General features: G+C 43.0%; 6 protein-coding genes and 2 non-coding genes across 8 annotated transcripts; 4 read left to right on the plus strand and 4 right to left on the minus strand.

Annotated features, from left to right (window-relative positions):
• Positions 1 to 203: 203 nt before the first annotated feature.
• On the plus strand, positions 204 to 2377 carry LOC6613211 (probable tyrosyl-DNA phosphodiesterase). Its single transcript, XM_032713925.1, has 5 exons — positions 204 to 372; positions 427 to 973; positions 1034 to 1423; positions 1479 to 2076; positions 2137 to 2377. The coding sequence occupies exons 1-5, from the start codon at positions 297 to 299 to the stop codon at positions 2266 to 2268; spliced, it is 1743 nt and encodes a 580-aa protein (XP_032569816.1). The 5' UTR covers positions 204 to 296; the 3' UTR covers positions 2269 to 2377.
• A 509-nt stretch (positions 2378 to 2886) lies between these two features.
• LOC6613212 (abhydrolase domain-containing protein 2) lies at positions 2887 to 8224 on the plus strand. The gene is made up of 5 exons (XM_002037656.2): positions 2887 to 3321; positions 6186 to 6355; positions 6418 to 6772; positions 6838 to 7187; positions 7246 to 8224. The coding sequence occupies exons 1-5, from the start codon at positions 3167 to 3169 to the stop codon at positions 7410 to 7412; spliced, it is 1197 nt and encodes a 398-aa protein (XP_002037692.1). The 5' UTR covers positions 2887 to 3166; the 3' UTR covers positions 7413 to 8224.
• A 124-nt stretch (positions 8225 to 8348) lies between these two features.
• Trnas-aga lies at positions 8349 to 8430 on the plus strand. Its single transcript has one exon. It is a non-coding gene; the product is annotated as a tRNA-Ser (tRNA).
• A 135-nt stretch (positions 8431 to 8565) lies between these two features.
• Positions 8566 to 9879, minus strand: LOC6613214 (zinc finger protein 501). The gene is made up of 2 exons (XM_002037657.2): positions 9801 to 9879; positions 8566 to 9669 (listed from the first exon to the last, which is right to left on the minus strand). Exons 1-2 carry the CDS (start codon positions 9809 to 9811, stop codon positions 8646 to 8648), a joined length of 1035 nt encoding a protein of 344 aa, XP_002037693.2. The 5' UTR covers positions 9812 to 9879; the 3' UTR covers positions 8566 to 8645.
• On the minus strand, positions 9741 to 11520 carry LOC6613215 (gastrula zinc finger protein XlCGF52.1). Its single transcript, XM_002037658.2, has 2 exons — positions 11432 to 11520; positions 9741 to 11375 (listed from the first exon to the last, which is right to left on the minus strand). Exons 1-2 carry the CDS (start codon positions 11437 to 11439, stop codon positions 10073 to 10075), a joined length of 1311 nt encoding a protein of 436 aa, XP_002037694.2. The 5' UTR covers positions 11440 to 11520; the 3' UTR covers positions 9741 to 10072.
• A 191-nt stretch (positions 11521 to 11711) lies between these two features.
• On the minus strand, positions 11712 to 11793 carry Trnas-aga. Its single transcript has one exon. It is a non-coding gene; the product is annotated as a tRNA-Ser (tRNA).
• Positions 11794 to 11980: 187 nt separating this feature from the next.
• On the minus strand, positions 11981 to 12564 carry LOC6613217. Its single transcript, XM_002037659.2, has 2 exons — positions 12189 to 12564; positions 11981 to 12121 (listed from the first exon to the last, which is right to left on the minus strand). Exons 1-2 carry the CDS (start codon positions 12532 to 12534, stop codon positions 12012 to 12014), a joined length of 456 nt encoding a protein of 151 aa, XP_002037695.1. The 5' UTR covers positions 12535 to 12564; the 3' UTR covers positions 11981 to 12011.
• A 110-nt stretch (positions 12565 to 12674) lies between these two features.
• On the plus strand, positions 12675 to 13171 carry LOC6613218. Its single transcript, XM_002037660.2, has 2 exons — positions 12675 to 12947; positions 13013 to 13171. The coding sequence occupies exons 1-2, from the start codon at positions 12701 to 12703 to the stop codon at positions 13132 to 13134; spliced, it is 369 nt and encodes a 122-aa protein (XP_002037696.1). The 5' UTR covers positions 12675 to 12700; the 3' UTR covers positions 13135 to 13171.
• The last annotated feature ends 599 nt before the right edge of the window (positions 13172 to 13770 follow it).

Raw genomic sequence — 13770 nt, forward strand, 5'->3', positions numbered from 1 at the left:
AATTTAAAATTGGTTTTAATTTATATATATATTATAGCCAAAAACAATTAGAAACAAACTCAACTAAATATTATCGATTTTATGAGTAAATTAATTTAGGGAATTGATATTAAATTAAATTAAAGGAAGTCATGCAAAAGTTTGATATTTTTTAATTTGCCAACGGTATTTTTGCAATCGATTAATTGCCATCGCCAGCTGAGCGCGCTTTGTTTTTTTTTTTGCACAGCATTTGCGAAATTCTATTTGTGTTAATTGTGTTTGTTTTAGTTATCAGATAATAAATAGTTAGCAACATGAAGGAGTGTCCTTATGGTGAAAAGTGCTACAGAAAGAATCCCATTCATTTTGGCGAGTTCTCCCATGCACACCGTAAGTAAATTTCAATAAAATGGAGCATTAAATGATATTTGTCTTTTTATTCAGTGGATGCGATTTATGCGAAAGGAAGAGAATCGGGTGACTATGAGATACCGGACCAGTACTCCAGCGAGATGATCCACACCCAGTTGAAGCTGCTGGAGAAACTGTTTCCCAAGCAGACAGCCAAGAAGCAGCAGGAAGCACATTCATCTAGCTCAAAACCAGCCGTCACTGCTCCGGTTGCCAGTGGATCCTCTAGTTCAGTGTCCTTGGATACCAAGCCCAGTGGATCCTCAACCTCTAGGCCAGCTGTTTCCCAAGACACCTCAAATCTGGCCAAAAAACAGAAGCTGAATGCCAAGAACATCAGAGATTACATTCCTGTGGTAATCGAAAAGGGAGGAATGGCCAAAAAGCTGGAGCGGGCAGCTCCCTATAACATGTTCCTCACCGCGATCACGGACTCCAAGCCCACCCACTCGGAGCCATTGAGCATAACGCTCCAGGAAATCCTGGACGAGAGTCTGGGCGAGATTGAGAGCACCGTTCAGATCAACTTTATGGTGGACATTGGCTGGCTCCTGGGACACTACTACTTTGCGGGGATACTGTAAGTAATAAGTAATTAACTAAACTACTTAATCGGGTAATGAAAATTCTCAACTTGCAGGGACAAGCCACTTTTGCTGCTCTACGGCGACGAATCGCCGGAGCTACTTAACATTGGGAAGTTCAAACAGCAGGTCACGGCCATTCGTGTCAAGATGCCCACGCCCTTTGCCACTTCGCACACCAAGATGATGTTCCTCGGCTACAGCGATGGCTCCATGCGGGTGGTCATCTCCACGGCTAATCTGTACGAGGACGACTGGCACAACCGCACGCAGGGCCTGTGGATCAGTCCCAAGCTGCCTGCTCTGCCGGTCGATGCGGATACGGGCGCTGGCGAAAGTCTGACGGGCTTCAAACAGGATCTGATGCTCTACTTGGTGGAGTACAAGATAAGCCAGCTGCAGCCTTGGATAGCAAGGATTCGAAACAGCGATTTCAGTGCCATCAAGTAGGACACAACTTGAGTATTGCAGCTTTAAGCTATCAATTGTTTCCCTCCGCAGCGTTTTCTTCTTGGGCTCTGTGCCCGGAGGTCATCGCGAGGGCAGCGTGCGAGGTCATCCGTGGGGTCACGCCCGCCTGGCCTCCTTGGTCGCCAAGCACGCGGCGCCCATCGAAGATCGCATACCGGTCGTCTGCCAGAGCTCGAGCATCGGTAGCCTGGGAGCCAACGTGCAGGCCTGGATTCAGCAGGATTTCGTCAATAGCCTGAAGAAGGATTCCACGTCTGTGGGCAAGCTGCGCCAGATGCCGCCCTTCAAGATGATCTATCCCAGCTACGGCAACGTCTCGGGCAGTCATGATGGAATGCTGGGCGGCGGGTGTCTGCCCTACGGCAAGAACACCAACGATAAGCAGCCTTGGCTCAAGGACTATCTGCAGCAGTGGAAGTCCAGCGATCGCTATCGCTCGCGCGCAATGCCGCACATCAAGAGCTATACGCGCTTCAATCTGGAGGATCAGTCGGTGTACTGGTTCGTTTTAACCTCGGCGAATCTCTCGAAGGCAGCCTGGGGCTGCTTCAACAAGAGCTCGAATATCCAACCCTGCCTGAGGATCGCCAACTATGAGGCTGGCGTCCTATTCCTGCCCAGATTTGTGGTAGGTCTTGTGAGATTTTTGAATCAAAGTTCAATGCAACTGGTGCTTTTTGCTTTCCAGACTGGCGAGGACACCTTTCCTTTGGGCAACAATCGTGATGGCGTCCCTGCGTTTCCGCTACCATACGACGTTCCATTGACGCCCTATGCTCCAGATGATAAGCCCTTCCTGATGGATTACCTACAAGGTTGAGATTAAGATACCTCTTTCAAGGCCTCTCAAATTTCTTTGAATTCGTTAAAATATCTATTTATTTACTGAACATTTAATTAAAGAATAGTTAAGTTATTATTGGTTCGGAGTGCTAATTCTGTTTGCCATCGAGTTCACTCAGTTTTCACTACGGAAAAGTAGTTCGCAAAGAGTTTGGCGACATTAGTGGGTTGATGGAATTTACTGGAGGCCGCTAGGAAGGAAACCCCGATCTCATGGCTGCCACTGCTCCGCGAAAAACGGAGGGATCTCATTTCGGCTCTTTGCGCATATAGTTAGGCATTTTTGTTTAATAATATGTTTGTTTGTTATTGGTGAGTAGAGATGGTAAAGTTACAGGATGCGCACAAAATACCACAGCTTATTATCATTACTTAGACTTTTAAAACAAAACCAAAAGTTGTAATGGCACATCCATTATGGTATATATTCATTTTATTAAAATTGTAATAACAACCAATACTTTTTTTATGGCCAGCATTTTAAATGCGTACATTTTGGCGCCAAAGCTTAAAGTACTACAAGTGCGCAACCGATAGTTGTGCAGCACCGCCCACGCAGTTGGTATTTTCGCATGGCCTCGCCAGCGGTCACACCATATCTGGCAGTTGAAAAAAAATCGCAGCAGGCGAATTTTCGGAAATTTCGAGCAGCATTTAAATCCGGTTCCAGTGGAAAGTGTTAACTTATTTACGCCACCCCAAAAACGTAGTAAACGCACATAGAAAGGACGAACGCAACGCGGATTGCCCTGCAAAACACGAAGAGAAGCCGCAAGGAGGTGCACCAAATCGCAGGATAAGTGGAGCTCGATTGGATGACTAGGCGGGCCACTTCCTCGGATCCTGGCTAGAAACTCGCAGCACCCAGCGCCACCATGTCCACCGCCTTCTTCACCGTCATCGCCGTCATCGTGTGCATCCTGTTCCGCATCCTCAATGTCCACAGCCAGCCGCTGAAGCCGAGTGTGTGGTGCCTGGATGCCCACTTCCTCGACTGCCTCTACAAGATCGCGCCCGTCCTAAGGGAACCGTAAGTAATCCGGACACAATCAGCTTTAAATCATGTTGTAATCATCCATTGCTCTTTTTCCTCATTTTCATAACACATTCAGGGTCACAGGTGTGGCCAAAATTTATAGCAGCCTTCGGTTCTTGTAGGGTTACATCCTTCGAAATCGATATTATAGTACAAAACTGAACTATGGATTTCCTGTTTTAATCCTTACATATCATCATTATATCATGCATATGGTAATTATGATCTCATTTGTGAACCACTCATGTTTCCATTAGCTCAATAAAGTTGGTAAAAGATTGTATTGCTCATCGCAGCTGAGTTGCCAACTATGCCATCAGCATCACAGTCGCGCCAAAATATTAGTTACCTCAGATTTCATAATTGCGCCAGTCGGTTTCGCTGATAAGCAAATCAGCAATCACCTCAAATTACTTTAAACCGCCAATTAAGTAGCATGTGCATACTAAAAGCCTTTGTTTCACGCAGTCCATGAATCATGAATGGCAATTAGTCAATAAAACTGATGTCGCTGTCTAAATAATTCAGTAACTCATCAGCCTGTGCTCCTACTATCTATATCTACGAAATGCAGCTACAAATCCATTGATTAAATGCAATTCCAACACTTTGATGTGCACTATCAGCCAATAAAATGGTTTGTGTGTCAATATATGCACCCCTCTATAAAATAGAAAGCACTCCTTCCTGTCTGAGGTTTCGTTAACAGTGATACAGTAACCCTTACTCATTATATATGTACATCTACGGTCACAGGCTAAAAATATTTCAATAAGTTATCTTGTGTGTAGAAATTGTTTTAAATTAGGATTTGTATTTGCCAGTATAGCTAAGGTTATCAGCAGCCAACCGATAGAGAAATCAAGTTTAATGGCACAAATATTCATTAACTTTTATCACTTCCCTGATAAACATTTCTCGTTGGCTGGAAAATTTTCATTCGATTTGCATTATTTTGTGTAAATCTGTGAAAGCCCGTGGCTTTTTCGTTGACCAGAAGCCGCATAAATAAATGGAATTTTTCTTTCGTTTTTAATTTACTTTTTTTCAAGACGTCTGCCAGCAGGCGCGATAAGGATTTATAACAATATAGCTCAAAGTTCGCGTCGCAATTACGCAGTTGGGACTGCGACTAACGCCTAGCAACCCGATTTTGGCCACAAATTTTCCCTGTCACTCGATAATCGCGTGGGGTTTCCTCGAGATACATATATTGTATATGTTTGTGTATGAAAATGTAGGTTAATAATGAAAAGATTGCTGGCGATTTCTTTCTTTTTGGCACTTTGGCCCATTCAAATGCCGGCACTACCTGTGAATGTTTTGGCTTTCTGCCCAGTCGTCTGCCGCTTTTGTTTGACAACAAAGATTGCGTAAGCAGAGTTCTCTCGACTGGCTGCGCTGCTTTCTACCCCCGCTCATCTGTGTTTTCTCACCTGACAAACCGGTTGAAAGGTGAGATTCACTCGGCTAAAAAACCGGAGGGCCTGTTAATTTTCGTCATCCTCCTGTGCATTTGTTCTGCCCACGAAAAGATTAGAAATGCTATAGAAATTTTAACAATAGAGCTCGTTTTCTAGTGTAGTTAATTTTTTCGGATTTTATTTTCAATAAGCGATGCATTTATATAGGTGTATATTCTTACTTGTAGTTACTTTTCCTCCTATTATAAAAAAGGGTATTTAAGTTAAGTAAATAGTTACGTAGAAAATTTGCCAAGTAGGCTCATAAAACGAGGGATTATATGGCCATTATATGAACACTAACATAGTAAGTTTATGTTGGGCAAAGATCAAGTGTCAAAAGGTTCCACTGGCTTCTAATTTCCGCGAAGAGCATTGTTTTGGAGGTGCGGCGTTGATAGAAACCCAGGAGGATGACTCATTAGCACCGTGTGCTGCTCGTTTTTAGCTGACAACTTGAAGGTGGGAAAGAATTGCAGCTGTTTTTGCCTTTTGGCTGGCGAACCCCGAACGACACATTAACTTTTAACGATACATTTCTACATGCATATATGTATGCGAGGGCATTATTCATTAAGTAGACGGTGTCATTCATATTGATTACTGTTCGGAAATTCATGCTTGAAACTGATTAAAAATTGAAAAGCCAGATACGCCGGCATTTGTGCCAGTTCCCAAAGTGGCCACGCCCCTGCCCACAAACTTTTCACCATTTTACTTTGATTGATTCTAATTGAATGGCTACTGTTGCTGAGCTCACAAATGGATACACAAAATTGTATCACGTTTTTGCACGGCTGACATGATTCTTGATGCACGCAGGGAAAAAATGCCTAGCAAAGTGCTTAAATCAACTCAATCAAATAGGGCTTGATTGGGAAAAAGAAGGCTTTGATGAAGAATAAACCCCCATATAGCTCTATACCCTGTTGATTCTAAATTCTAAAAATATACCTTTCAATTGAAAGTACCTTTGGCAGAGAACATCCGACTTTCTCCATCTAATTCTTGTGTAGCTGCGTGCACTCAATTAGGTTCAATTGGTTCTAATGATGTTTGCTGAATTGCGGCTTTGTGCATTTGGTGGCATTCTGAAAAAACTTGGACTCAGATCAAAATTCAATTTGTATGAATAATACGAGTATTTGCGCAAAATTGGCAAATTGCCTGCAAACTAAACTGGAAGCAATTGTGCGCTGATTTATTATTGCCATAATTCAGAGTGCAATGTCAAGGGCAAACAAGTTCGGAATAAAATGAAATATATCTAACATAGGTGGCCAACGGAAGAGAAGTAGCTTAATCAACATTTATAGTACACGATAATTGCTGATTAAAGAATCTAAAGTACGTCATGCTTACTTTTAAAAATCCCATTCTATTCACTCTTTTCAGATACGTTCCCCCGCGACTTTGGGGCTTTAGTGGCCATGTGCAGACGGTCTTGCACAGCATTGTTGGCCGGGTGCGTTGTCCCTGGCCACTCGGAGAACGTGTTTACATGTCGCTGAAGGATGGCTCCACATTGACCTACGACTTGTACCAGCCACTCAACGAACAGGAGGGTGAGTTAGGCAGCCTAATCCCGATGCATTGTCCGTATTAAATGTATCTAACTCTCGCATAGATGACATCACGGTGGCCATATGCCCGGGCATCGCCAACAGCTCGGAATCGGTGTACATTCGCACCTTCGTGCACTTGGCCCAGTGCAATGGATACCGCTGTGCGGTGCTAAATCACATTGGCGCACTGCGCAGTGTCCAGGTGACGTCCACGCGCATTTTCACCTACGGCCACACGGAGGATTTCGCGGCCATGGTGGAGCATTTGCACCAGAAGTACCGTCAAAGTCGAATTGTCGCGGTTGGTTTCAGTCTGGGCGGCAATCTGGTCACCAAGTACATGGGCGAGGACCAAAAGACAAAGCCAAACAAGGTCATTGGAGGCATATCCATATGCCAAGGCTACAATGCCGTCGAGTGAGTTGATATTAAAACTATTTATATAGGAAATCAGAGCTAAATACTAAGTACTTATATTGCAGAGGCACCAAGTGGCTGCTTAACTGGCAGAACTTCCGCCGCTTTTACCTATACATCATGACTGAGAACGTGAAGAGCATTATCCTGCGACATCGACATGTCCTCCTGTCCGACGAGGTCAAGGCTCGGCATAATCTCAACGAGCGCGAGATCATCGCGGCTGCCACTCTGCCCGAGTTGGATGAGGCTTACACGCGGAGAGTGTACAACTTTCCCTCCACCCAGGAGTTGTACAAGTGGAGCTCGTCGCTGTTTTACTTCGACACGATCAAGAAGCCAATGATCTTCATCAACGCTAAGGATGATCCCTTGATTCCGGAGGATTTGCTGCATCCCATCAAGGAGTATGCCAGTAAGTAGGCAGTTCCCTCCTCGCTATCACGTTGCTTATTCAATCTTTTCTCCCTCAGCGACGCGCCAAAACACCGCCTATGTGGAGGTGGCCCATGGCGGTCATCTGGGTTTCTATGAGGGCGGCTTCCTATACCCGAACCCAGTCACTTGGCTGGACCGCACGCTTGTGGCTATGGTTGGGTCGTTGGTCATGATGCAGGAAGTGGGCAAGGTGGCCCCTTAGGCCTGGTCACTATTTTCACACGCACACACGACTATTTAACGCTTCTGTGTCAAAATTGGTTGTCGCTGTCGGATAGGAATCTTTAAAGGAACATCGGAACGGAAGAGAGCCCGAAAGACCCCATACATATAGTTCTAACATATGATATCGTTGTGCAGCAATTATAAATTATCAGCCGCGCAAGCAGTTAAACATAAATTGATGTATACTTTTGCAAAGTGCATTTAAAATGGAAATTGCAGTTTTTTGACAACGGTTTTTATGCTTTTTAATGACTTTTCGAAGAGCCAAACATGCAATGTATCAGTTGAACTCGTACCTTAGTAAACGCGACCACATGTATCCATGTACTTATGTCTAAGCAAATTCCTATTTATTAGCATTTTCCTTTGTGATCTAACAGGTTTTATTTACGTATATTTTTATATGTGAAATGTACACCACAAGCCGCACACAATATACGATGTATGACAGTAATTATAAATTATAAGTCCTCGACCGCACCACAAGTATATAAAATAGCAAGAATATTGATTTAGTGTAGACCTCGTTTTGTAAGTGTGAATATGATTTTAACTATTCATTTTGTACTACGATGCATTTCACGGAAATCAAAGAGAAACCAAATGAAAGTTTGCCCAACGTCGGCTTCATTTTTGTATACTTTTTCTGAACTTTACCAAGTTGATAGTCAGATGGATGCGCGATTTGTTTACCAATGTAGTGGAGTATGGAGGAATATTTATAAATGTATTTGTAAACGTATTTATAAATGTATATTAAAACAAATAAATAAAAGTTGGACAAAAATATTTTCTTTATTTCATTTTTGATTTCTGCACATTTCAAATTTCGCTGTTAAATCGGTTAGCGGTTTTACTTTACAGTTTCTCTACACCTAAGCTAACACTGGTTTTTACATCACTCGCTGCAAGAGCAGTCGTGGCCGAGCGGTTAAGGCGTCTGACTAGAAATCAGATTCCCTCTGGGAGCGTAGGTTCGAATCCTACCGACTGCGATGACAAGAGTTTCTTTTTTTTAACTTTTAAAGAAAAGAAAATTTAAAAGTTTATTAATTTTTTTTATGTATTCAGAAAATTGTGCTAGATTTGTTTTTTCGCTTTTGCAAGCGTAAACTATTGGAAAAATAACGTTTTTGAAATATAGCCCAGACCGGGATTCATTTTTATTGAGCGTTGTTTAAGTGTTTTAAATGTTTAAACTAAATTAAGCTTAAGATGTAGCCGCGTTCTCGACCTCGTCCTTATGGCAAAGCATCACATGCTTACGCACACTTTTTTGGTGGCGGAAACACCGCTCGCATTGGGAACACTTAAATGGCTTTTCTCCGGTGTGGCTCCACATGTGCTTTCGAAGATCTGACCGAGCCCGGAAGAACTTATCGCACATATCGCACTTGTACGGCTTTTCTCCCGTGTGAATTAGAATGTGCTGCCTTAGAGCAGATGCACCCGAGAAGGCCGACTGGCAGGTAAGGCACTTGAAGGGTCTTTCGCCCGTGTGAGTCCTCAGATGTCTTTTGACGGAGGCAAGATCCACAAATGGCTTTTGGCAAAGTTCGCAGGCGAAGGGCTTTTCCCCCGTGTGGATCTTTTGGTGGCGGCGACAGTTTGATATGCTGCAGAAGGTCTTGTTGCAGAGGCGGCAGGTGTACGAGGAATTCTTTGAAAGCTGTCTGGCTTTCTTCCTTAACTCTCCTTTGACCGCGTGCGTGCTGGTAGTGTCGTCCGTCGTGTGGTGTCGCAGTATGTGTAGCCCTAAGAGACCAGGTCTACGAAAGGACATGTCGCACTGTGTGCAGACGTTACGCTTATCATCGGAAACTTCCCCGGAGTGAGCAGTTTTTGATTCTTCCTGGGAACTGACTTCATTCGTAGGTGCCTTGTTTTCACTCAAATGGAGTTTCTCCTCCTGTTCATCGATGAGTATTGCCTCGTCGGAGTCTGATAGCTCGATGATATCCTCAGAGAGTTCCTCCTCGAGAACCGTGTCATGGGCTTCATAGAAGACCTGGTAGCTGCGTTCGTAAGTTTTTATGATCGCAAACGCATTGTGGGCATCCTTCACACAAGGTGGGCAAATTGAGTGCGGGAATGAGTCCCCTTTTTCAACTTTGAACCCGGTGCATGTGAATATCATATGGGCTATTGAAGCTGGAAGATCCCGCCTTTCCTCGAAAATGTTCACCATGTTTTTGGAGTTTGCCAGGCAAACTCGACACTTATTCTCCATTACCCTGTATTTGAATAAATCTTACTTTACCGCCTTTATAAATCGATCAAACGTCATTACAAATATGCAGTGGTATTTTAGATATTTTAAAATGAAATGAGACGTTTTATTTATTAGAGGAAATAGTTTGTTTACCATTTTAGCATTCAGATTGCTAGTGGAATGATCACCCTGTTCCCACAACAGTGGGCTGTTAGGCGCAAATGAATATGTATGTTACTTCACCGAACTGTTATCGAGTTTGAAACCGCTTCTTGAATAACAAAAAACAACAAAATTATAATAAATTGGTATTTGGTAAAGGAGCTTATGGCTAAAATAAGATTACATTTTTAACACCTTGTCGTGACTCTTGGCGTGCCTTCGAAAAATAATCATATTCTTAAGGACTAAACAATCCTCACACTTCACTTTAAAGGTCCTTTTGCCTTGTGTACCAGTCCGTGCTGGTAAAGGTCTGCTGACGTTGAAAAACAAGACTGGCAGTCAGGACACTTGAAGGTTCGTTCCCCCGAGTGGGTCATTTTATGTGCCGCCAGACGCAGCCTATCCACAAACCGCTTGTCGCAGCAATCGCACTCGAAAGGTAGTTTATTCGAATGGATCTTCGTATGTGCATTGAGGCTCGATAAGGCCGTAAAGGCCGATTGGCATATTAAGCATTTGAAGGGATGTAATCCGGTGTGGGTCCTTATGTGCTTGACGAGGTTACAGCGTACCGCGAAGGCCTTACCGCACTGGTCACACTTAAATGGCCGCTCGCCCGTGTGACCTTTGGTGTGGCGCTCCAGGTGGCTCTTCAAACGGAAACAACTCGGACAGAAAGGGCACTCGAAGGGTCGAGTGTCGGTGTGTGTCATCTTGTGCTGGCGCAGGTTACTTTTGTCCGCAAAAGACTTGGCACAAATGTCGCACGTGTAAGGTCGTTTTCCCAAATGCAGGATGCTGTGCCTTTTAAGAAAGGATTTCAGTCGGAAGGTCATCGGACAGCTGGGGCATTTAAATGGTCGTTCTCCCGTGTGGACGCGTATGTGCGCCTCGAAGGTCGATCGATGTGCAAAGGACTTACTGCAGTGGGAGCACTTGTGTGCCTTCCGAGCACCGCTCCGAACACATTCACTGTCGTCGGATGTCACTTTTTCGGTGTCAGTCTCACCTTGCTGATGATCCGGTGCAAAACTTTCATTTCGTGGGGTGCCCTGGACATCCTTGTCCAATATGCCATTTTCTTTGGGTTCCTTTCCATCATGTTGCTGATTCTTCGAATGACCACTATCGTCGACGCTATTATTGGAGTCTTCCCCTTTTGCATCAACTGTTTGATCACATTCATCTTCTGATATCTCATAGATTTCATCGGCATTGATGCACTTTTGGTTCCAATTGGTATAGTGCGACGTCCCACTCTCGCTGTCCGATATTGTGTACACCTCTCCGTCTAGGAAGTCCTCTTCAAGAACCGCATCGTGCGCCTCACAGAAGATGGTGTAGCTGCGCTCGTATTTTCTGATGATATCGAATGCACTCTGGGCATCCTCCAAACAGTATGTACAAATTAACTCCGACAGAGTGTCCCCTTTTTCAATGCCACAGTCGGTGCATTCAGAGATCATTTGTGCTATTGAAATCCGCAGGTCTTGTTTTGCCTCGAAAATGTTGACCATGTTTTCACTGAACCCAAGGCAGACTCGGCATCTGTCTTTGAGTGCGCTGAAATGGCGAGATAGGACTTTAGGATACGCACATCTACAAAAGCAGATACTTACGCTCTCATTTCTCCTATAAATTTTTATTTTCAATATGAGATATGGTAGGTTGTTTCCTTCTTCTATAAAAATACAACAGATGTTTTCTCATCGGTTATCGATAACATACGGCTGGCAATGTAGTGAGTATAGGGTGTTTTGTGTACGTGGAGAATGAAAGAATGAACTACTTGTAAACAAACAGCACACAAAATAATAATTATTATAATAATTTAACCATTTCCTCAGAAATGCTTAGTATAGTCGAGAATGTTAAAAAATAAAAAATTTGTAACTTTCTCGCAGTCGGTAGGATTCGAACCTACGCTCCCAGAGGGAATCTGATTTCTAGTCAGACGCCTTAACCGCTCGGCCACGACTGCTGTTGGTTTGTTTAGGCAAACTGGCAACTAATTTTGATAGCAGGGAGAATGAAACACTGTGAGCACACATTTCGGAATCTTGCGGATTTGACAACACTGCATGTGTGTGTTATTTGAATTTGAGGGCCAAGTTGAATGTGACACACGAATCCCTTTAATTGCTCCCTTTTATTCCAGTGCACGTGTTTTAATTTTTTTAATAACCTTTATTGACCGCATTAAAATTTACAAAACCGTTTGGGACAATCTTCACGACAGCAACAATTGATGCCGCATTTGTAGTTCATGCCCTCGCATTTCTGCTTGCCCCACGAAAATGAAAGAAGACCTAACCACATGGAAAAATAAGTTATATAAGTAAGCAAACGAACTCGTCAAATTATCTAAATACTCACGGGCATATCCAGCTGCCAGGCGAGCTTCATTTTCCTTTCTCATTTCACAATCTGACTTGCATACGAAGTAGAAGGCCACGCCTTTGCCACAATGCGTGTCCAGGATGCAACGATTCACGGGTTTGCAGTCGCATGGACCGGGATTTTCACAACCTGGACCTTGGTAGTCGCAATGGGGACCGCAGCAGGTGTTATCCCGAGGCGGAAGTTTGGGCTCCTTATAGCCATTACCATTGCACTTGTTCAGGCCAATGAACGGATGGCAGGAGCCCTGCTTACAGGCCGATATTACGGCCATTAGGCAAGCCAGCAGTTGGAAAATCAGCAGAACTCGTGTGGCCCTCATGTTGGTTAATATGTCACTCAAATGATCAACCCAAAATCAGCCTGCTTTTATACCCGCATATCGCCCTATATTTACACAATTGCCAAAGTAAAAATAGACATCCTTAAGCTGCGATAGACTATAAAAGGCTTGACCCTCTTGGCACTTTATCTGAGAAGTCTTCGAAATGGTTGCCAAGATTCTGCTGAGCGTGCTGCTCCTTGCTGTTGTCACCGATCTGGTCTCAGCCCAGTGCTCCCAAAACCTGTGCCCAGCGATCACGAACTCGAATTGCCGGTGCAAGGGAAAACTTCAGTATCAATGCGTTTGCGACTTCACCTGCTCCGAGTGGGACAAGCCCTGCAACTGGGTCCTTACATGTCCTGAAGAAATCGACGACATCAATTCAGTGCGCGACAAGAGAAATAAGCTAAGTAAGTTCGGACACTCATATCCTTAATAAAATTCACAATCCATTCACACTCACACTTTCTTGCAGATTTGTTCAGATTGCCCAATCGAAGCCGCCGGGAGTGTTTGGAAATCAATGTCAACACCCACAAGCACCCGAATTGCTGCAACTTGTTCTGCAAGTCTAAGTTTAAAGATGTCTGTTTTTAAATAAATGTATTCGTCAAAATTATCGTTTATCACTCCATGTGCCGTATTTCATTTTATGGACTAAGTCTTAAGAGATTTGATATTATATTTCGAATAATTCGTATTGAACCTTTACGTAGAAGGGTTATGGCGGTATTATTATTTAATGTAATTTAGTTAATTTATTAATATGGTTATTTAAATTCTATAATATTTACTCCTTTTCCAAAAGGTGTATATTATTCAAAAAAATAAAATGTTATACTCCATTTTAAGTATTTTCAAATCGATGGCCTGAAAATATCAAATGCATTTTTTATTAAACGGGTTCAATATATATATATATATATATATTGTAATCCACTTTTTAATACAATAACCCATGTATTTAGTTAATTATTTTCCGGCATTTTTACAGCTGATTATTGAGTTTATTTAATATTAGTTTATGCAGCTGACAATGTTGATCCACATTTTAATACAATGACCCATATATTTATTCAATTATTTACGCGCCTTATTGATTTTATTAAATATTAGTTTATGCAGCTGATCATTTTTATTTGCCGAAGTCCAAAATTATCGAATATTTTTGCACAGGTATTATTGATGAAAGGTGTTTTTGTTTACCTTGCAGCAGTTGCTTATCAATTTATT

The sequence above is a fragment of the Drosophila sechellia genome, chromosome 2L, assembly GCF_004382195.2.
Source record: "Drosophila sechellia strain sech25 chromosome 2L, ASM438219v1, whole genome shotgun sequence".
Taxonomy (NCBI): Eukaryota; Metazoa; Arthropoda; class Insecta; order Diptera; family Drosophilidae; genus Drosophila; species Drosophila sechellia.